This window comes from Ammospiza nelsoni, chromosome 4 (genome assembly GCF_027579445.1).
Source record: "Ammospiza nelsoni isolate bAmmNel1 chromosome 4, bAmmNel1.pri, whole genome shotgun sequence".
NCBI lineage: Eukaryota > Metazoa > Chordata > Aves > Passeriformes > Passerellidae > Ammospiza > Ammospiza nelsoni.
Genome location: NC_080636.1, coordinates 73387373 through 73409962, shown reverse-complemented (window position 1 = coordinate 73409962; position 22590 = coordinate 73387373). Strand labels below are relative to the sequence as shown.

The following is a 22590-nucleotide window of genomic DNA, read 5'->3' as shown; positions in this document are numbered from 1 at the left end:
AAAAACTGAGTTACTACTGTGATTACCTAGAAATATTCCAAAGACATTTTATTCAATGTCTGCATGATAACACTGCCTTTGCTGACATAATAACAATATGAATTTTTAAGCAACTAATTAAACGTCAAGAAGTAATATTTTCAGCTCTGTATGGTCTTCCTCTATAGTATAGTCAAGGTTCTTGATTTCAGTAATTAAAACCGTTTGTCTCACGACCATCAGAAGAAATAGCAACAATGTAAAAAAGGCAAGCATATTAGTAAATGTGTCTCAAAAAGTCAGCTTTTGTCCATGCAGCTCTTCAGAACATCAGCTCTGTAAAGGCATCTCAACCACAGTCAACACCTGCTATATATTAATATTCTACTTAAAATTGTTACTCAAGATGTCCAGGTTGCAGATGTGAATCATTATTATATTCTATCTATTGTAATAGAAGTGTTTTTGTCTTCACTAGCTACAGTTCTTTCAATTACAAAAGTGTATTGCTATTACTATTAAATTAATTGAACACATAGCAAATGTTTTGCACAAATTTGAGCAGACTTTCATAACTGAAAAGGCACCTTTGGGTATTTCTCTCTCTCCATTAGACAACATTCTGTATGACATGGCTCCTGATATTTGAGAAATGGGACTATTGTCCCTGGGAAACTATTCTCTCTCTAACACTAAAGAGGTCTCCTGACACTCAACTAAAATATTGTATCGTTCAGATTCATTTTTTCACTCCCACATATATTCTTCCAGCATGTTCTAACAAATCTGACTCTACTCCATGAATGACAAGGCATATTCAAGCCAAAATGTCTTTTTCATCTTTCCTTTTTCACTATAACTTCCCTTCATTGCATTTCATTTTGTGGACACTTCTCTGACATGTCCCTAGAAAACATTACTGTGGAAGGAGAGAAAGGTCATTGAGCATGCTCTGAAAGATTTTATATTCCTCATGATTATTAGTATTCCTTGTACTTCAGATGTTGCTATCACACAGTAAACATCCTCTAACATACATGCATAAATTCAGGGATTTCATAAATTTCATAAATTCCAGTAGTTGTAACAACACAGGAAGAATTACTACATCTGAAGGCCATTGAAGACATTCACACAGACAAAAAACTCGTCATCTGTCTTTTTGTCTGTCATGTCACTTAATCTTGGATTATGAGATTTGATAGGTTACAAATAAAAACCAGGGAAAACAGTTTCAGAAATGGGATCCAAATAGAGGGACTCAAGCCTTGCTAATGTTTCTTTTTGTTGTCCACCCAATACCACTGTACCACATAAATATTTTTTGCCACTGCCATAGCTTGTTTTCTTTGTGAACTCAGAATGAAATATCAGGGGAAATGAGAACATTTTCTAACTTTCAAAATGCGTTTTCCTTTGTTCTTTTTGTTTTAATCAGACTTCATTCATCCCAATTCTATGACACAATATTTAAGCAGCTGCTTATTGTTTTGATTAATCAAATTAAATCAAGCAGAGTAACATTAAAATGTTGTCCTGAGTATACAATTTAGGGCAGAAAAACTTGATAGTGCTAGAGGGGAAAAAAATCCCAACCTGTAAGAGCTATAAGCCCAGTGTTACCCTCTCTCACAAATGGGTAGTCACACCAGATATACGTGATTATGAACCAAAGCAAGCCATTTCTTAGGCTGTCTTCAGTTCTCTGTTTGAAAAATTCACTAATCGATGCAATTAGTCATCTAACTGTTCCCTAGGTCGATATGATATACTGCTTTCACCTAGGTAGGTGAAACCAATATATCATAAAGCATTTTTAAAGAATATGAAGGATGCATTGAAAAAATAATACATCAGCAACAGTGCTGACTTTAGAGACTCCTTTATTTCAATGTAATTTAGTTGTAGCTGTGATAGCTTTCTATTCTTTGTTCTGGCTTCTCTTTCTTTTTCTTTTTTTTCTTTTTTTGACTAACCACTTAATAAATCATAATCAGAAATTATAGAATCAAAATCAGAGCAAGTCCTTTGGTAAGGTTCTGCCAATCTGTATGATCAGGTATGTTAATGTGATATAAACCATCCCCTCCTATTATTCATTTGGACCTAACTTCAGACCTGAAGTCAAAGCAAAATTCTCCTCTAGTTACTGGCCAGATCTATTTTAAGATTGAATACTTTCCTGAAATTGCATACACATATCAGGTCTCTAAACTCTGAGATCTCTACATTTTGGCAGAACAAAACCATTTAATTATAAAAGTTCCAGTGAGCCTTGGCGGTGACCACTCTCTGTGGTGGTGCAGCACAGAGTCAGTGCAAAACACACACAGCCTGTGAGGTCAACAACAATTTCCTCTGTTAGAACAAATTGGGTGTGCCACTTGTACCCCAATAGCACAGCAAAAGTGCAGAACTGATTCCCCAGGTGGATAAAGCTTCCATCCAATGAATTTAATTTTTACAGTGGTTCAAAAGCAATCTGCTTTAAATGAAAAAGTAACGCTGCAATATTGTGTTAAGGATCTGATTTGGCTCTCACCCATGCTTAGGTCAACCCGCGATTTCATGGGTCTCACAGCAAGGCAATATTACTCAAATATGTTGTAGACTATAACAAAAGGTCAGCAAAGAACAGAAAATCTGCTGTGTGTGCACCTACCTTGCTTTATTCACTTCAGCTTGACCTCCACGCCTTGTATGTAAGGCAACCATTTTAACCGCTTTCACTGGTGATTTTTACTCTTTTTAACCTTTTACTCTCTTTTGTTTGTTTAGGGTTTTTATTAAGGACACAAGGAAAGCTTCTCACAAACATAGCTTACCTTCCCTCTTATCTGAATGTGATATTGATCACAGGATTTGGTCGGCCACAGACTTAAATTCTCCAAGAGCCTGCCAGCCATGCAGACAAGTACATTCCATCAAAATAACACTTTATGCTAAATTTAACATTAAATAATAGTATTCAGCACATCAGAAGCTCTTTAGGTAGTTGAGAAGAAAACTTTATGATATGCTCCAGGAAACGTAATTTAAATCCAGTGACATTGCCACAGTCAAAAAAAGTTTGTGTCAAGTAGGAAGCAGAACGAGTATCATCTTCACCTTGATGGGTATGTTGTCAATAAATGCACTGTAACTAGATCTCAAATCTGGATCTGCACACGTGGATAACCCACACTGCTTTTCACAATTTCAAAAACAAAAATAAATTATTTTTTCATTATTTTCTTATTGTTAGGCTAGTTATAAGGCATACTTCCCCTATAAGGGAGGAGTTCACTGCATATGTCATTTTTCATTACATCAGGAAAAACCTCCTAGGACTTGTAAATAGCTGTGTTTTTTATAGCATCTGATAGCACCACGAGGCTGACTGACTAGGATTATGGCCAGTGAGAAGATAGAACCCATATGGTCCATTTATCAGCAAGATCATCATTAAGAACACCTTCTGCATTTTCACCACTCTGAAGTATATGAGATCTACAGAGGAATAAGCAACCAGAGCAGTAAAATCAAACTTTGTATTTGAAGTTATGGCAACTGCTCTCTTCTGACTTCCACATATTCCATGTGAAAAAATCCCAGCAATGCTGTGCTCAAAAGCAATACTTTGACATGATCACAGACAATCACCTTCCACAGAGCTTTGGAAATACACCATAGTGTCTTGCCCCCAATCCAACCTCTTCATCCATTTCTGCTGCAGTATTTAATACATGACAGCAGGATTTATACAGGGGCCTGTATGAATCAACAACAACAAAAGAAACCTTTCCAAAATGTAATGATCTTGGCTCAACCCTGTGGTTATCAGAGTAATCCTGAGGGGAATAAGAAAGTCAAATTTAGAGAAAAGGAAGGATTTAGGAAACGGAGAGAGAGAATATTATGAGGAGATGAAAACAGAAAAGTGGAAAATAAGACAGCATGGAAACTTGCGTTTGCTTTCACCCTCAGACTTTCCCAGTTCCTTTTGATTAATCATGCCAGGGAGACACTGCTTCTGCTTGCTTTTCTTTCAGAAATTCAAGCATTGGAATTCCACCAAGCTGATAAATTACGTAACAAAATCAAAAATACACATTTTATTTTTTTTAACTTTAGTAATATCTCTGCCTGAACTTTGTAGTAAAAGACCTTGGAGAAAATGTTTGTAGTTCATTTCTTGATCGAAAAACTTGAAAAATGAGCCAAAAGACAGTGGAGCAGCATTATAAAAACACAGAAATGATTAAGCTTTTGTACGTCACACACATCAGCTATCAAAAAAGAAAAATATATATGAGTAATAACAGGACTGTTAAAACAAGCAAAGAGATCTATACGGACATTCAGTTTTTATTTTTGTAAAAAAAGGTCAGATTTATTAGTGCCAATGTATGTTCATAGAAGGAAACATAAACTAAGCTAATTTGAGTAGCAACTTACATCAAAGGATATCAAAATAATATTTCTTGTAAGTGAAACATAATACTTCATTTAAACTTGATTCTTGCAAACTAGAAGTCTTTGTTATCTGTCTATGAAGCCTTTAAAGAAAAGTTGCTACAGTCAAACAGGGTCCTGATAGAACTTGGCACATAAAGAAACAATTCCATATTCACCCATACAATAGCTCTCACTCTCCTGGAGCGCTCATTCATACAATACTTACATAATGCATATACATTATGACTAGAGCCATGTACGGCCTAAAGCACATAGAATATCTCAGTTCTAAATGTAACATATCTCTACATCAAAAGCAGGTCTCTGTATTTACAGCAGATGATCTCTCTCTGCAGATGGGGCTTTTGCTTGAAGATCCTTTTGTTAGTGTATGCTAAGATGCTCAAGATGTCAAATTATTTATCAAATTAGGAGTGTATCTACAGGAAGATCTGTCTGTTTGTGTGCGAGGATTCTAAGGCAATAATAGTAGTTGTTCCACAGGAATAGCACTGCCATTGCAACCCACTTTCCATCGGAGCAGTAAAGCCTTCCTTCTCCAGATGCAGCCAGGTATGGTGAGACATTCATGATCTGCAAACTGTTGGCTCAAAAGTCTAAAACTTCTTGGTTTTGTTTTTTTTTTTAATGTTCATGGAATAGCACCATAGAAATTCACACTTGATATCAAAAAGATCCTGGGTCTGTTGTTTCATTCTGCTTTTTTCACCATCATGGATAGTCTTGCTCTTAGGAAAAAAACCTAACAAAAACCTCTTTGGGAAACTTGTCTTTTGGACACTACTGCAGCCTCATTTCTGAGTAACTGAATCCAGCAAATATCTCATTCACAAAAAGGTCCAAAGAAATAAAGCTTAGCAGTGGTTTCAAATGTACTGCTGAAAAAAATTCAGTAGGAGGAGTTTCAGATGATCCTTGACCATTTCTCTTTTTCATGGATACAGATTTTGATTCAGGACAGGTTTTCATTTCAGTCTCTTTCTATATTCAGTGCAAAATAAGAGCACATCATCGGAGATAGCTTACTTAACCAGTAAACCAAACATTTTCAGATGCTTATACCATTAAAATTCAGTCAGCTAGTGATTGGTCACTAGTGATGACTGATGTAACAGTTCAGACTTCTCAGTCATTAGTTAAACAAAATACTCTATAGATCAGTTATGTTTCAGAAGTAGGATTTTCCAGTTTCAAAACACTGATAACCTGATATGACAGGTGAATTTATAAAAAATACAGAACAATGCAGGAAGGCCTTCCCATTTTGTATCTTCTTCCAAGTCCTTGTACACACCGTACGCAGGATTCAAAGTCAAAGCAACTAGGTAGAAGGACAGTATTTGAGTGTGTGACCTAAAAGAGCTTCTTTTCCTTCTAGACACCATACAATAGTCAGAGGGAAGAATGATCTAGAGGGTCACTTCCCCTGAATGAAACTGATTGAATCCACACGCGGGGTTCTAGCAAATACTGGACCATGAACAAAAGCTTTTCTATTCTCCCTGCATGCCAAGTCCTTTCACAAGCTCTGCAGAGACAGTCAAGTATGGAGCCTGCACATCGTCCTCTTGACTATTCCACTGGGATAGGTGATTTTCTTCTTTTATTTTATTTCAGTCTCTGGTATTATAAGTCAGCATTTCAACTGAACTTATATTAATCATTTGTGCTAATAACTTCAGTTTTTTTAAAAAATGACATGCCTTCCTTCCTTTCACTGCCTGTTCTTTCTTTCTCACTCTTTTTTTCTGGCATGGAGGTTCTTGTGTTATTTTTTTGTGTGCACACTATCTGGATAATTTATACTTCTGTATCGTATATGAAATCCTTTCTTGTTGATTGTATCATCAGTGTGAAAATGAAGTAAAAGAGATTCTCCTGCTGAATAAATTTCTTCTGGTGGCTAAAATAAATAAATAAAAAGAAAAAAAAAATTATCTGTCCACTCTGTGTATTCATACACTATTTTTCTCCTTACGAATATTTCTCTTTTCCTGCTACACTTCATCATGTAATTCCACTGTGTCTCATACAATGCCATCTGACATCATCAGACAGAACAGTTCTATCCCATTGTGCTCTTACTTATAGGCTAGAGGCAGACTGAGGAAATACCCTAACTCCTAGTTTTTCTCTAGTTCTGCTGGAGAAAGAAAGTGACTGGGCAGAACCATATATAATATTCTAAATTTGGATAAAAAACAGAGGCCAATACCTGTTTTCTATCTTATTCTTCACAGCCTTCACAATGTCCTATTTTATTACTGAAGCATATTTATCAGAAGTATCAGCTGAACTACCAAATCCTTCTTCTAAAGTTGAGAAGGTGGTAATAAGTACTAACATATATATTTTTCCCATTCCAGTTTGGATAATTTTGCATTTTATTTTCAATAGATTTTCTATTTAATTGTATCTATCCTATGTGGCATCTGAAACCATTCATTTACATCTTATCAGAACCAAACCACCACCAATGCAAAACCATTCCACCCCAAGCCCCTAAAAGAAGAAAATAATTCAGCCCATTTTCTGGTTTGCTGCCCTTCTGCTTGTAAAATACAATAACAAAGAAAAATATTGTTTTGTGTTAATTAGTAGATTTTAGACTCAGTTGTAGCATTTCCCTTAGAACACATCCCCTACAGCTCAAGTGGAAGCACCTTTTGTGCATCATCAATTAGTTTTCAAAAATGCACTAAAAGGATTTAAGCCAGTTTACAGGTAACTTGTCTGAATGACTAAGATGTTTGATCCAGCTCAGAGGCTGAAAAAAGTGACACATAATTACTTAAGAGCTCCTGTCATCTTATGTACTCTTTGAAGCCTTTTATCTAGGCAAAGAGTGTATGCACAAAAGTGTGCCTGCACTGGCACACATATAAAGAATTGATGAGGACTTGTGGGATCATTGCACCAGTTTTTCCAAGGCAGCCAGCCAGCAGACCAATGCAAGTCTAAAATGAGAAATAGGATACAGCATTTTCAGGGTGTCCTCTTGCCAACTTCCTCCATGTCTTACAGATAAAATGTGCCAGAACGCATATAGGATTTCATGGCTTTCTTAAGGCCCATAATAATCACCCAAGTTAGGAGCAGATTTTTTTTCCTAAAATCAGACTTACAAGTCAATGAGCATACTATAAATACTTCCCAGCTGCCCCTCCTACTTTAAAATGTGTATTCTTTCCAATTCAAAGAACTTTAATGTAATAATTTTCAACACTGGTGCATTTCCCTCTAATATAAAGAAAAAAAGTTGCTAACTTTTCTTTGTGTGCTGATAAACATGCCACTGCCAGCTCCTTAAAGGTTAACTTAACATTAAAATACTTTGGACAAAAAATACATGAGAATTTATTGATGAAAATATTTCACTACTACTACAAGCCTGCAAATTTATCCATTAAAATATGAGGTAGATAATCTAGTACCTTTACTATAAGGTGTTGTAACTGAATTTCATGACCCTTACCTTCCTCTGCCTTGTCTTTCTTATTCTTTTTGTAGAAATGAAAAATAAAAAAAAGTTTCTACCTATTTACTTACCCCAGATCCACAAAATCGACCAAGTCTCACTGCTGTCTTATCATGACCATCAAAAAGCTCCACGTAGTCGTAGCCACAGTCTGCCTCTTCCTCAACCTCGAAAGTCTGGAACATCAACTCGACGCGGGCGCCGCGCTCGGCCACCAGCAGCCAGTCGCAGTCGACCTGCACCGGGTAGTTGTTATCACCAAACTGAGCATGTGAGTACAGGTCCTTGGGCTTCAGTTCAGCTTTCAAACGACCACCACACTCTAAATGGAGGGGGGAAAAAAAGACGAAGAAGTTTATTCAGTGCAAATTTCTGTTTTCTTTTCATAGATGCGCAGTCACATTCAGGCTGTGTGCATTTTAATGTCGCAGGTTAATCAAACAAGCTGAGAGAGTAGTACACAGCATGAATAGAACTCCATAATTCTGAGTTTTCTTATAAAAATTCTCTTTTATAACTAGAGAGACTTGAACATAGTTCATAATTTTCAATCGAAAGACAAAGACAGGGAACACGAAAGGAATGTGGTTTAAGCAGTATGACAGTCTTTGAGTAGGCACCGAAAAGATTCCTGTGGCCAGCAAAACAGTTGCTGTAAGGGTACCCACATTTCAGTGGTGGTGCTTCCATAGGAGTTAATTACACTGTTTGCAAGTGATAGGGGAGGGTCAGATCCAGCACACTCATACTCAGTGATTGAATGCAAAACTTTTTTGTTTCACGGTAGTGTCAGCTCTAACCATAACATGGCACCTGGAGAGCGAGCTCAATATTAAACACCACTGCAAAGCTTGCTGCCTTGTTTGCTGTGCAGTTCATGAGCAGGCCTTTCTCTGTAAAGGAGTGGGTCAGGAGAAAGCTGCTGCTACCAGATAAAGTCTTGTATCTGAAAGCCTGTTCTTGAGGCAAGCCTTTGGCAAGAGATCCATGCCTTTTGTCAAAACCATTATTTTAGCATAAATCTCTATTTGTACGCGGTTGCAAAATGGATGTAGGACTTAGAACTTGTTTATAACTGCTCAGAGAGTTCAAAATTTAAATATGAATTAGCTCTAGTGTAAAGGTGAATAAGGTGTAAAACAAATAAGTAACAGTGTCATTAGAATTCAATGAAGAACAGATGAAAATTGTGCGTAAGAAAAAAATGCATTGTTTCCAATATGCATCATATTTCCAGAAGGTGGGTGCAGGCTTTGTTACTTTACAGGTAGTACATGTAGTACATGTACAAGATTTCAATGCAAACAGAATAATTTTGGGTTTGTTTCTCATCAAGAACAATCTCTTACAGCACTTGATAAAAAATATCAAGTGCAAATGAGCTTGAACAAAATACTGAGAATCACAAGTTTAGATTTAATTTATATAAATAAATAGATAATTTTACCTGCATTTAAAAATGTGTAGATATTATTGATTGATCATTTTAGAGTAACCTGAAACAAAGAGCAATATTCAAATCTTTCTAAGCTTTGGTGAAGAGACACTTTGAATTTTACTTCACGGACTCCACCCACACTAAACATGACCAATTGCACTATTATGTTGCAAGGAGTCACATTTCAGCTAAGAGTTAGTAACGGTAATGACCAAATCCTTACTTTTTAAAAAGAGTGGGTTTTTTCTTAATAGAGTAATGAAGGAATAAAACCAGGAAATATAATTTTTAAGTAATCCATTATGCATGAATAGATCATAATTAAATTTCTTTTTTTTTGCTCTTAAAGAAAAAATAAGAGCACATGATAAAACATTGGAAAGAAAGATACTTCAAACAGTTATTTCTCATTGATATTCTAATTTACTGATTTTTTCTCCCTATTCTGAATTTCATTTGGGGGTTTTTGTTGTTTTTTTGGGGGATTGTTGGGGTTTTTTTGTTGAGGGGAGAGGGGTTTTTTTGGGTTTATTTTTTGTTTGACTGGACTCTTGCCAACATTAGGAACATCTCACTGCCTCAGACACCAAACAGCTGCAAACAAGACAACATTTAATGAACTGTCTGCATTCTTTCCCTCTCCTTGCTACAGAGGACAGGAGCTTAAAGGAAAGTTGTAGCCATACAGCCACAGAAAATGGCAATTCCTCTTCCCCTGCTCTTCTCTCACAGATTATAGCCTCATATTTTAGAATAGAAATTACAAGCCAAATTTTCAGTTTCTTAAGTTTCTTAAGCTGTAGTTTCAGAAGCCTACACTTAGCCTGCCCAGCAAGGCTCTGCACTGGGACACAGGGACAGGCACAGAGCAGAGCTGTGCAGCACTGCCTGCTTAGCCTTGCTACTGGAGCTGACCCACTGTGGTTTCCACTGTGCAGGCACAGCTGCTCTGCTGTAGGCAGGTGTTTGCTCCTGACTGCAGGGAAATATGTCCAACTTGTAAAACCATGGTCATCTGGTACCTTCAGTGAAAGACTCTCTCTAGATCATCTAAAGGCACAAAAACCCTCTCATGCTTCATTACCTTTCTGGGGACTTTGAGGCTTCTTTCAAACTTAAGAACAAATTGAGCAGTAGTTTCCTGATCGTTTAACAAGCCGGACAGTTGAGAAAAGCATAAACCCACACCATGTGAACTAATGAAACAAGATTATAAATTTGATTCAACACTCCTATACTGAATTATTATAGCTATTTTGGAAGCAACACAGGCATCTAAACCGAGTGATATCTGAGATATCCAAATTTGTTTGAGACATCCTCCCAGCATTGACAGATATGAATAGGACCTACAGTAGATCTGCAACCTCCTAGAGCAGTGGCTGGAAGCCAGGCACCATAAATGAAGCTGTCCAGAAGAGAACTAGATGCCTGAGTTAGGGCAGACAGATCACTCCCTGAGCAATGATGTTTAATGTTCTGTCAGAAGTATTTTTATGAATTCCTCTTGGATGGGTTATGCTTTTTGTGAAAGGGGAAAATATGATAGAATCTCCTTCTAAAACTGTGTTGCACTTTCAAAACAGCATTTTATAAGTTTTGCTCCACCCGAGGAAGCCTTTCTAGCCAGTTTATTTTTTAAGCTTTACTGTATTTGCTGCTACATTTTAATCCTGTTTTCTGAAATATTAAATGGAAATTTTGAAATCGGATAGCACTTCAAGCCAAAAAGCGTCATAGGAGGGAAATCATCATTGACAGCATCCACTGGAATAATAAGGGGCCATTAAATGATGAAGATGACAGAAATGCAGCAGTAGAGACAGCTCTGGGCACAGAATCCAGCTACTCATTCACTGCTGTTGTGTTACAGCAGTCCTTTCAGTGAGTGAGTTTTGCTAACATGCTAGAAGTGATGGGAGCAGCTTCCTCAGCACTCCCTGTCTGTCTGTACAGATATACAGAATCAAACACAACCTTGTCTGCTCCCATTGCACACCATCAACCATTTTTCCCAGAAACGATGAACGAAAGGAATACAATCCTCTGCCCATACACTTATTAGGTATCTGCTCATTCACATGTGCCCACAGCACAGGGGTAAAATTCTCACAGAGTCTATGTTTGGCTCAAGGTTGGAGGAAGAGAGTGTAAGACCTGAGCTGTTCCTCATTCAAACACTATCTCCAAGTACATGCCAGAGATGAGGGCTCATCTCAGGGAGCAGTCTGTGCAACAGCAGCTAACAGAAATAAATGTCCTCTCTTAAGGAGGCAAACTTTGTAGTTTTTTATGGCATTCTTAAAATCTGTGTAGGTTTTATTTTTCTCAGTTTCTCAGAAAAGCACATGCTTGTCCATGCTATAAATGTTTTTATATTTAAGGCACATAAAATTCGGCAGGTCATAGCAAAACTTGCAATCTTTAGAATTTAGGGAGTGTACATCTGAACTTTGTTCACATACTGATTGCTTTAGTTCTGCAAACTGAAAGTGAATAAATGAAACAGCAGTTTTACCATACCTGATCTAGCAAGACTTCTGACCTTTAATTATATACCCTAAGGTAATTAAAAATGGGTAATTACTACTTCTATCGAAATTTTCATCTAAGGGAAAATGTTACTGTAGTAGGGAAAGCAAAACATTGCATGCTTGTAAAACAGGATTTTCCACAAGAAAAACAAACTGAGTTACAGGTAGCTAAACTTTTCACTTTCAAGGCCCAGATCATAAAGATTTCATATACTGTTGTCTACTGTCTTTCTTGGAAAGGGAAATTAAATTACTAAAGATTTTTAATTATTTAGAACAAATCAGAAGGAAAAAAAAAGACAAAATGCCAGCACGGATATATATGAGGATTTTTTAGCTGAGCATTACACATCAACTTGATGGATATTTTGGGCAATATCATATGTCACTAATCTTGTAATATTACAATTACATTATTATATGTTATTATATATTATATAGATACTATATTATTAATATAATTATATTTAGATAAAATAAATAATATTATATTTATATAATATGTATCATTATATATTATTACATTTTATTACAATGTAATAAAACTCACTACCTTTATAATTCTATTCATAACTATTGCCTGCCATTAAAACTTATCTCCTAGAAGATATATTTATGAAATATTTTCTGAATTATTTATTTCCTGGATAAATAAGAATGAACTCTGCAAAGTAAAGACAGACATTACAATTGAAGATTAAAATAAATGTCAAAAAGCCCCAAATCCCCTTGTTTTACTGCAGGCACTGGATGTTCAGAGGTTCAGCACTAGAGGCCACTGTAAGCCAAGCAACATCAGGGGAAAAATCTTTACACTGAAAATGTCACAAAAACTCTATAAATACAATTACAAACCACTGTCTCCAACTTCAGTGACTTCTGCCAAACAAGAAAATTGAATGGTTAATATGAAGAACATTATATTCTAAAGGTCCTAAAAAGTATTTACTGTTGTTTTTTCCTTATTCTTCTTTGGTTTACCTTTCCTTTTAAGCATTACAGGAAAGAAATATCTGTTTACACGAAACCCAGAGGTTTGTTTAAGTCAGAGAAAGTTAGGAAAGTAATGGAGGTGCACCACATGTCCCAGTTAAATGTTGTCATTACAAATACAGTGAAAAGATATTCAATCTTTTATGATCTCAAGTCATGAATCCTGAGGAACCTCATCTCTTATTTGACTCTGTTTCAACACCTTTTAATTTCTCACCTATGAGAGAAAGAGAGACAGGGAGAAAGGAATATCTAAAATATTAGAGAACACTTTCTGCAATCTCAGACTTTTCCTACTGGGTTTAAGGCCTCAGTAGATACAGCTGTTACATCTGCGAACTCATCCCACTCCTACAAAAAAAAAAAAAAGTCTGCATATCTACCACTAAAGAACAATGGGTAAGTTATTAGTACAAAGCACACCCTGATCTCTGACCTGTAGAGTGAGTTGCTTGGAAGCCTTTTCTTTGAACTGAAGCATCAGAAATAAAGCGGAGGAACATTTTGTTTCCAGTAGCAATGAGAGGATCTGGTATTTTATTGCCACATAAGCGTCCCAGGATTGGCGATTTTTCACTTTCACCATCAAACACTTCCAAGTGGTCATAAGCGCATTCTTGATGTTGCTCTATTTCAAATTCATTGAATGTCTAGGGGAAAGAAAAGTAAAATTACCCATTGTGGGACTGTATTTACACTGTACATACATATATATATGTTAACATGTTGTAGAATACAAAGATGCAGTTAAAATGACAGATTTAACATTACTGCTTCTACAAGCCTGTAGAGTTGAATAACATATTGATCTTATTGAACTTTTATTGGAATAAAAATTAAGACGCTGAACTTCAAGAGCGCATCATCCTTCATACAGAAAGGCATTAGCATCTTTATAACAACTACTACCTATAAGAGAATATTAAATCTAGAATACTACTGCCTTTCTGCTAAATTTGCACTGTTTTTAGGATTATTCCAAATTTCACAGAGCATTCAAAACAGCGAAAAGTCAGAAATTACTATTCCTTGCATTGTTGAGGATTGATTGAAACATCTGCAAAGCATAATGGCTCCCCCCCTGCCCTTTTCTAAAACCTACATCACACTGCAACTAAAGCCTCTGAGAATGACTTTTCCATATGAAGTTTTATGCATGAAAGTTATATTTTCTAATCTATTATTTAAAAATTTGCTTTCCTATTCTTACAACTTAATGATTTTTCAGGCTTCACCCTTCATGCTAAGGTCACATTTTTACTAGCAAAAGCATTGTGAGAAGCAACAAAATTGGGTTAATTGTTTGTTGGAACAAACTTCAGGCATTTCCAAAAAGTGTATGTCATGCCTGACAGAAACTGTTAACACACATACAACTAATACCCACATTTCAGATCTGGAAGACTATCTTCCAAGACTAGAATGATATAGTTATTTCAAGGGGACATCTAGGATTTTTCAGATAAGACTTTTTGACCAGGGCTAAATTTCAACAACCCTGAAGCTTAATATCTGGTAATTTCTCCTCATGTAAACACTGTGAAGGCAATATACATCTTTGTGAATTTTGTACAGAGTAAGCGACAATTTAAGGTGGAATTCAAAATATATTTTGTTCAACAAAACAGCATAAAACCACCAAGTACATATGCTTTCATGAGTAGTCATGTAGCTGACTGTTTATGAAAAAAAAAAACCCAGAAGGCCCCAAACAAAACCCTATAACCCAAACAGAAGAGGATTAAGAAAAGGAATAAAACTGAACTATCAAATACTGAGCAAATATCACAATTAAGCATTCTGTCTGGTACACCAAAACAAATCTGACCTACCAAATCACTTGTGGAACCCTGAGAGTGTGAAATGCAATGGTAATTTATATTGAAAGCTGACGTAAAGAGATAACACAATTTTTTTTTTCCCCAGAGACCTTCAATACTCAGAATAGTGCTTATTTAATGTGAAGAGCTGTGTGATGCAGCGAATGCAGGTTCACTTCATGACATAGTTTGGGGTTTACATTACGGGATTAAAACTGCAGAGGCAATGAAAACAGCCATACAGCTGTCACTCCTGCTGCTCTTAAATTGTGGTCAGCCCTCACACTTTTATGATGCCAACTATGTGTTGTCATTCATACCAAAATAAAATCTGATGGATTAAGAAAACCCCAGAAAGCTGAGAGACTAAGTCTCGGTAAGGGAGTTACTTAAACACAGTGTTGAGTCAAGCCAACTTGGAATCGATGGGAGCAATAGGCATGATCCAAGAGCAGCCTGCAGAAATTCATCTTTTTAGAGGAAAATTAGATCTGTTTTGTTCACTTCTCACCAGCATGAAAAAACCCCCAACAAAACCAACCCTCTCCAGGAAGCTTATCTCATTAGGAACTGCAAGGCACACCTATTATTTTTAATCTTTGACTTCTCACTGGGATTCCCAAGCCTGCAGAAGCACAATACATGTTGTATTGAATCATTCAAACATGACCAGAAAAAGTCCTGAATCTGTTGTGGGTATAGCAATCTATTCTAGCAATTCCAAAGAGAATGCAAAGAAAACTTGCTTTTTAAAGGAAAATCTGATCTGAACGTGCATAGTCCTTTAAAATCAAAAAATGTCTGATATTTTAAAATACCCAAAGACAGTCTCAGTTTTTTAAAGGTCAGCCAGTTCCTCGCAGGTTTGAAAGAGGAGAACTGACATAAACTTCCCTTAACCATAACTGAATAGTTGCTGCCAACAGAGTTCACAAATTGTCTAATAAAGTTTGTAGTATAATTAAATCACACCCTCTCTTCCTGGGACAAATACTTTTGAATTCCTACCCCACCATGACTATTTTAACTCCATGTGATATGTCTCCTTAGTGGGAATGGTACTCAGAAATGTTACATATAGTTTCTGACCATCCAGCCCTTTCTATCTGCAGCACTCAACCAAGTAGATACGTTGGTGGCGCTTATGGACAGCTGCCTGGAGGGGACACTTAAGTCTGTCTCTTACAAACATCCGGCTGATTAGCTCATGGAAATCAGTCTCTCTGCTATGTACATTTTCAAAGCCATCTTTATCTACATGCTTCATTTGAAAGTTCTGAAGTGCATATCCTTTTTTTTCATAGGCTTTTTAATTGCACCAAATACTTGAATTTAGCCCGTTCAGGAAGACACTTTTCAATGGTTAGCAGAGTGAGGGCAATTAAAAACCAAAAGATTAGTTTCTGTGCACACACCCATCTTGAAAAAGAAAGCACAGACTCACAATTCTTGTGGTTTGTTACCACGAAGTAACGCATCCACTTCTTCAATTTGAACAAGAAAACTATGAAAATAAACTTAAACACTGTGTGAAAGAGAAACTGATCATCCAATGTGGAATTATGGTGTTAATATTATTGATATGGGACTTTGCAGTACTGCACAATTTAAAGATATTGTACACACAGAATTTAGTAACTGACCCTACTGGTATGCACAGAAGAGCAGATCTCAGATGCTAAATCATGGAGTAATTGTTGAAAATTCTATCTAGTAAAATTCTGCATATTTTTTCAGTTCCATTGGCAAAAGCAAATTTAAAATATCTTTTCTTTCTAAAGTAGACCATGCAATATTTGGCTGAAGATATCTGAATGTTGGAATTTCGCCTGCTGTGGGTATAAGTATTGGAAAAGCTTTTGCAGTAACATGCCTATACCTGGCTGGCTTTAGTTTATTCAGCCAGTACGAAGAACACTTGCTCAGAAGCAGCAGTAAGAAGGCTGCTTGATTTAGAAACCTATTTTTTAACCCTTGGAATGGACAGAGAATGCACACCACTCATTCTCCACCACCACCATGCCTTCCAGTACAGTTCAAGTGTTCTACTTTTGGCAAACAGGGATCAATACACAATCCCACATCAGCCCCGTTAATAGGAGTGGTTTAATCCCAGGCAGCAGCCAAGCCCCACACAGTTGTTTGCTCACTGCCCCACCAGTAGGACTGGAGAGAGAATTGGAAATGTAAAAGACAGAAAACTTGTGGGCTGAGATGAAGACATTTTAATAGGGAAAGCAAAAGCAGCTCACACAAGTAAAGCAAAATAAGGAATGAATTCACTGCTTCCCATGAGCAGGCAGGAGTTCAGCCATCACAAGCACCCCACCACCACTCCAAATACCATCCCCTTCCTCCTTCTTCCCCCAGTTTGATATCCTGAGCATGACATCTACGGTCTGGAATATCCCTGTGGTCAGTTTGGGCCACCTGTCCTGGCTGTGTCTCCCCCCAGCTTTCTCTGCAACCCCAGCTTCCTTGCCACCAGAAAAAGCCTTGGTTCTGTGTAAGCCCTGCTTAGCAACAGCAAAAACATCTCTGTATTATCAACATTGTTCAGCACAAATCCAAACCACAGGCCCATACCAGCCACTGTGAACAAAATTAATTCTACCCCAACCAGAACCAGGACAAGGGGTTAGGATTTGCTAAGGTCAGCAGTTATGAGATTGGAATACACCCTTCATCCCTGCACAAGTACTGCCTATTGCTTCTACCTCTGAAACAGAGATATCTCTCTCCTTAACTTTATGTGCTCCAAAACAGTTGAAAAATCAATTTAAGAAGTTTAAATATATGTAACGTCAGCTTTTGTTGTGGCTGTCCTGCAAGTAAGCTGCAGAAGACATACTGGGGCTGAGCTCAAAGCAAAAACCCTATTGGCAAGACTGTGCCTTTGGCCTCATACAGAGGCCACATAACCTCAGTAAACCTGCAAAGCCATCTCAGCTCTCCTAGGCCTGTCTTTGGACACCAGCACTGCCCTCAGCCAGCTGGACACCAAATTCACAAATCTACTCCAGGCTGCTCTTCTACTTACGTTAAAATTTGAAACCACTTTAAAATGAGAAATCCAGATTCTCAGGGATTTTGTATCTTTTTTCCTTCTCAAAAAACCAGAACAGGAAAAGGTGTGTGTAGAGGACTGCTCATAACTCAAAATTTTGCTTTTTCTATATATTGGAATTTGTGTAAATGGCTTCTGCCATATTTGCCAAAACTTTGCACAAGTTTTATGAGTTGCAACAATGATATAGTAAAGTCTGACAGGAGGAAAGCGTTCCTCCTGCCTTTGCTGTAGAGAGTATTTCCAATCACTATAAACTTAAATGACAACTCTATGATATTGAGTAGTCCCTGTTGGCCAGAAATGGACAGGATTCAGCAAGTTTTTAAAATAGTTTACCTCTGGGATGCAAACTGACAGTAAAGTCTAGTAACAGTTTCATATCACTTAGCAGTCATCTGAGAAGCTGACTTGATGGAAGAAAAGCTGAAAAGGAAGGGAAAGCAGAGACTCACCAGTTTGACCCTCTGCCCAGGGGTGGCACTGATTTCCCACGTGCACTCCTTCCTGCTGGGATACTTGTCAGGCCAGTTGGGACTCGTGATGATGCCGTTGGGACTGTGGATCTTCTGCTCACACTCAGCTGCGCCAATAGGGATAGCAGCAGTTAGTCTGGGGGTCAGCATTCAGAAGTAGTCAACAAAGCACTACTTTTTGTCAGGGCAGCCACCAAGTGGAAAGGATTTCTAAGAAGATAGGTAAGCATGCTTTTCAGAGTATACAGTCATGTTATTCCCCTCAGGCAAGTGCTTTAGAGCATTAACCCAGCATGTTTCTTTATGGATTATTGTGAAACATACGCTGCTGTTTACAATGGATGGCTTTTTTTCAGAAGAAGTCTTATTTAGGAGTAAACATAAGATAAATATAAAGTACTTTCCCATTCCCCCCACCCTACATACAAGTAAGTGTGTAAATCCATATGAAAATCTCACTACTCCAACTTCAAAAGAAATTTCTCAAACAATTTATTTTTTTCTCTTATTGGTAATTTTCACTGCAGCTACAGAGCAATCAATTTGATTTGTAAACCACAGCTCCTAGGTAAACACATACACAATGTGAGAACAGCTAAGACTAAACTCTAAGTATGTACAAAGAGCAGCTTAGTCACTGAATTTGCAACTAAGCCACTAGCACCCAGAACTAAAAGAAGGCATTTTTGTATTTACTTTTAGCAATCTCAATTTGCTTTCTAAATATCAGAGAATTCTTTGAAAAACAAAAAAAAACCTTTTAGAGTAGGCAACCAAAACCAGTGAAAAGGCAAATAATTCACAAAGGGCATGTCTTTGCTCTCAGATTAAATCCATGCTAGAAAACATTGAGACATTACAGCAGCTCTCATTATATTGGACACTTGAGGTTCATTTGCAGAGAATTTAAATTCTACTTAAGTCCCAAAGCCTATTGTTTTCTTGAAGGTAGCCACCTCAAGAGAGACAAAGGAAGAAAGATGTTCAGGGCTTTGCTGGAAGGTAGATTGTCTGTATCTGTCGCCTAAAATAAACCCAGAAAGAGTAGATATGGTTTCAACCTGCCTGTGAGGAAACTAACTGCTACTGATAGCAGCTAATCACAAACTTTACCAGGCTTCTCTCCAGAAACTCTACCCCTGTATTTAATACAGCCTTAGATAAATACTTTATCAGAGCTTTAAATATTCTACACTTCACAGAACTATTGAAAGTAGCACTCTGTGCCAACGATCCCAAGTTTTCCAAACTTCATTCCTGTGGACCTCAAACTCAGCCCACACAAACACTGGGAAGGAGGGGATGGGAAAGGGGAGGGATGTTGTTGTGTTTAAGACCAAATGTCTAAAACCCCATTAGCAAGAACTTCTTTTCCTTTCTTTTGTTTGAAAGGAGAGCTGCAGAAAGCTTTCTGTGAGACAGTTGTGTAACCAACCACTCCACTGCCTTCTGCTCACCTTCCTTGCAGTCATGTTTATTTTCGTGTAGCACGAATCCGTTCCGGCACTGGCAGACGTAGCTTCCCACTGTGTTGATGCACTCGTGCTGGCAGCCCCCGTTGTCCTTGGAACACTCATCCTTGTCTACAAAACACACAACAAGCCCAGGTGAGCACACGGCTCCCAGCAGACCTTGCTACCAAGAGGAGCACGGAGCCTGGGGCCAGAGCAGGATAAGCTATAGCACAGTCACTCTTCCCAGTGAGGCACTTTTGTGGTGCCGTAGTTTTAGGTCACTCTTTGCTCAGCCTGCAGCCTTGCACTGTGGCACAAAGAGTCTGTCTCATCTCTCTAGGAATTGAGCATTAGCTCCTAAGGGAGAAGAACACTAGTAAAAAAACAAGCTAGAACAAAGGAGGTAAGAGATTTACCAGCTTTTACTCTGTCAACTGATCTAGCTGGCAAAAGTTTCATAAATATCCAGTTTTATCTTAGTAAACAATGGTAGTGTAGTTTATGGACAACACATATTATTCCAGCTTTGTGCAAATTCCATTTGCACAAATTTAACGGTGATATCTTGAAAGGAACACATAGATCAAAAACACTTCAACTTCTACACATTAAACATGTAAGAAGAGAAAGATTTCACATAAGCTTTTCTAATAAGTTGGGCTTTTTCCCCCAGCAGAGTGACAGTGTGCTTTACTTTTAATGAAGCTGGACATTATAGACCATCACAAAAAGAAAAACATTTCATTGAAAGAAAAAAAAAAGAATTTGGCATTAGTTAGTTCAAGAGCTACAATGTAGCACGCAGTTCTGTTTATTAACATATAATCCTTCAAAAGAGCTTTTAGCGTGTTAGAAATAAAGCAGAGAGTAGTGGAGGAAATATGACCTGCATTAAACAGCTACAAATTCATTGCATGGAAAAAAGCCAAACTAGATTAACAGGCTGTCATAGTAGCAAGAGGCCTCTGCTGCCATGCTTCTATGTCATTCAGCTGTTCTTGCTTTAGGTGAGGCTGGTCCCTTTAAAGGAGGCAGACTGCTCCTGATGTGTATACACATACATGCATATATGTGTGCACATCTATATAACTATAAATGTACACACACACACATATGTATACATTCTTAGATATAAAAATATATGCATATAAATATATATATATGTATATAAACACAGACATATTAAATCCCCTCTTTATTTTACTAAATGTGTCATTTCAACATGCAAAAGAGAGGAGGAAACAGAGCAAAAGAATTTTGGTCATCCCAGAGGTCTGGTTGTTGTGGGTTGGAATGCAGACCATTTAACCCCTACAGTCTTATTTACCTTGGAAAGCAACAGTTAACATTATGACCAAACAAGGCAATGTGATATTTCACACTTTACCAGGTATGGCAAGAATTTCTATAGACTAGAAGCCATCATAGATTATTTAAGTCTCTTTTCATTGTCTTACTCATGCATTTTTTTCCGTGCCCTTACTGATGCTCATACTCAGTAACACAACAAAGGAAGTTTGCATTGTAATTGCATACACGTCATCTTCCTCTGCCGAAATGTTTTTCAGCACTTGACCTGTTGACTTGCAGGTCTTTCTGTAAAAATCAGCTTCTACTTATAATACAAGATGATAATGTGCATTTATAGGTAAATTCTGCAAGTCAAACCCAAGCATCCACTGCATTTTGTACTGTAACTCTCAAATCTGTTTGCACTGAAAGTTGTTGGAAGCTTTCTCCAAACGTGAACAGATCTGAAGGTTAAGAAAGTGCTGAAAACATAGATACCTCTTGGAACCATACATTCAAAGAGATACTACTTGTCATTTTGATGATGAAAGGAAGCACAGAAGCTCTGCAATACACTGTTTATGCACCTTGCAAAGCAAGTCCCTAACTGAGGTAGTAAATCTATGCAATGTCAAACCAAAGTCATAATTTTGCAAAAGCAAGCACTATCATAAATTATTCCACATTGCAAGTGAAGAACAGTAGCAATCAACTGAGAAATTAGAACTATTATGAGCAAAATTCTTCAATATTTCCCTCCTAAGCATTAGTTTGTAATTTTCCACCAGAATAACAAAAAGAAAGGAAGGCAAGCTCAAAATGCATTCAAGTTAGGCTTTCAAGTACAGAGTAGGTACACAAATTCTAAATAAATAAAAGCCCTGACCATTTTCATCACCCACCAAACTCTATGAAAACACTGAAAAGTATTTTAACGTTGGATGTGCTTATATACTGCAAAATAATCTCTTAAGAGACAAGTGCATAAGCAAATAGTCCCACTTTGGATGTCCTCAGAAATAAAATAATGGACAGAAGGTACAAAGGAGAAGTTTTGAAACACATTTGAGCTACAATAATTACTTGTACATAGTTAATCAAGGATGCAACTGTTGAACAAGCCTTCCTCACACTTCATAATTGAGAACAGACTTTCTGTCAAATTGATTGCCCAGTTTAAAAATTTGTGAAAAAAACCCCCAACAATTAGTCTGTATTAGTTACGAGAACAAATGTTTTGCCATGTAAAAACAAAGCCATTTGTTATGCTGACAGATGGAAATGAGTACCCCCAATTTTAAATGGATACTTTCTTTTCTTTTCTTTTTTCAGTACTCAGAAGAAGGAAAGATCCATTCTCAAGAAAATAATAGATTGAATCATTCTGAGGACAAACGGTCATACCTCTGAGACCCTCAGAGGCCACCAGTCTGTGAATAATACGTACTCGGCCTGAAGGGACCTGTACCAAGTCCTTGCAAGATTCAAAACCAAAAATTTTCTCTTTGCAGGCAGCTTTCTTGTCTGTGGAAAAAAATGTACCAGGATGGCACCAGAGATGACTTTTTGTTCAAGGCTAGAAACATTCTAGCTTTCTCTTTTT

The 22590-nt window shown here is 37.3% G+C and overlaps 1 protein-coding gene across 2 annotated transcripts in view; it reads right to left on the bottom strand.

Moving 5' to 3' along the window:
- Positions 1-4214: 4214 nt before the first annotated feature.
- TLL1 (tolloid like 1) overlaps positions 4215-22590 on the bottom strand; it is a 126157-nt gene continuing 107781 nt past the window's right edge. For both annotated transcript variants that reach the window (XM_059471086.1, XM_059471084.1), the window contains 5 exons: positions 19701-19826; positions 18223-18350; positions 13317-13530; positions 7987-8237; positions 4215-6340 (listed from right to left, as the gene is read on the bottom strand). In XM_059471086.1, the coding sequence (XP_059327069.1) occupies positions 6206-6340; positions 7987-8237; positions 13317-13530; positions 18223-18350; positions 19701-19826 (854 nt within the window). In that variant the 3' untranslated portion in view covers positions 4215-6205. The remainder of the gene's footprint in view (positions 6341-7986; positions 8238-13316; positions 13531-18222; positions 18351-19700; positions 19827-22590) is intronic.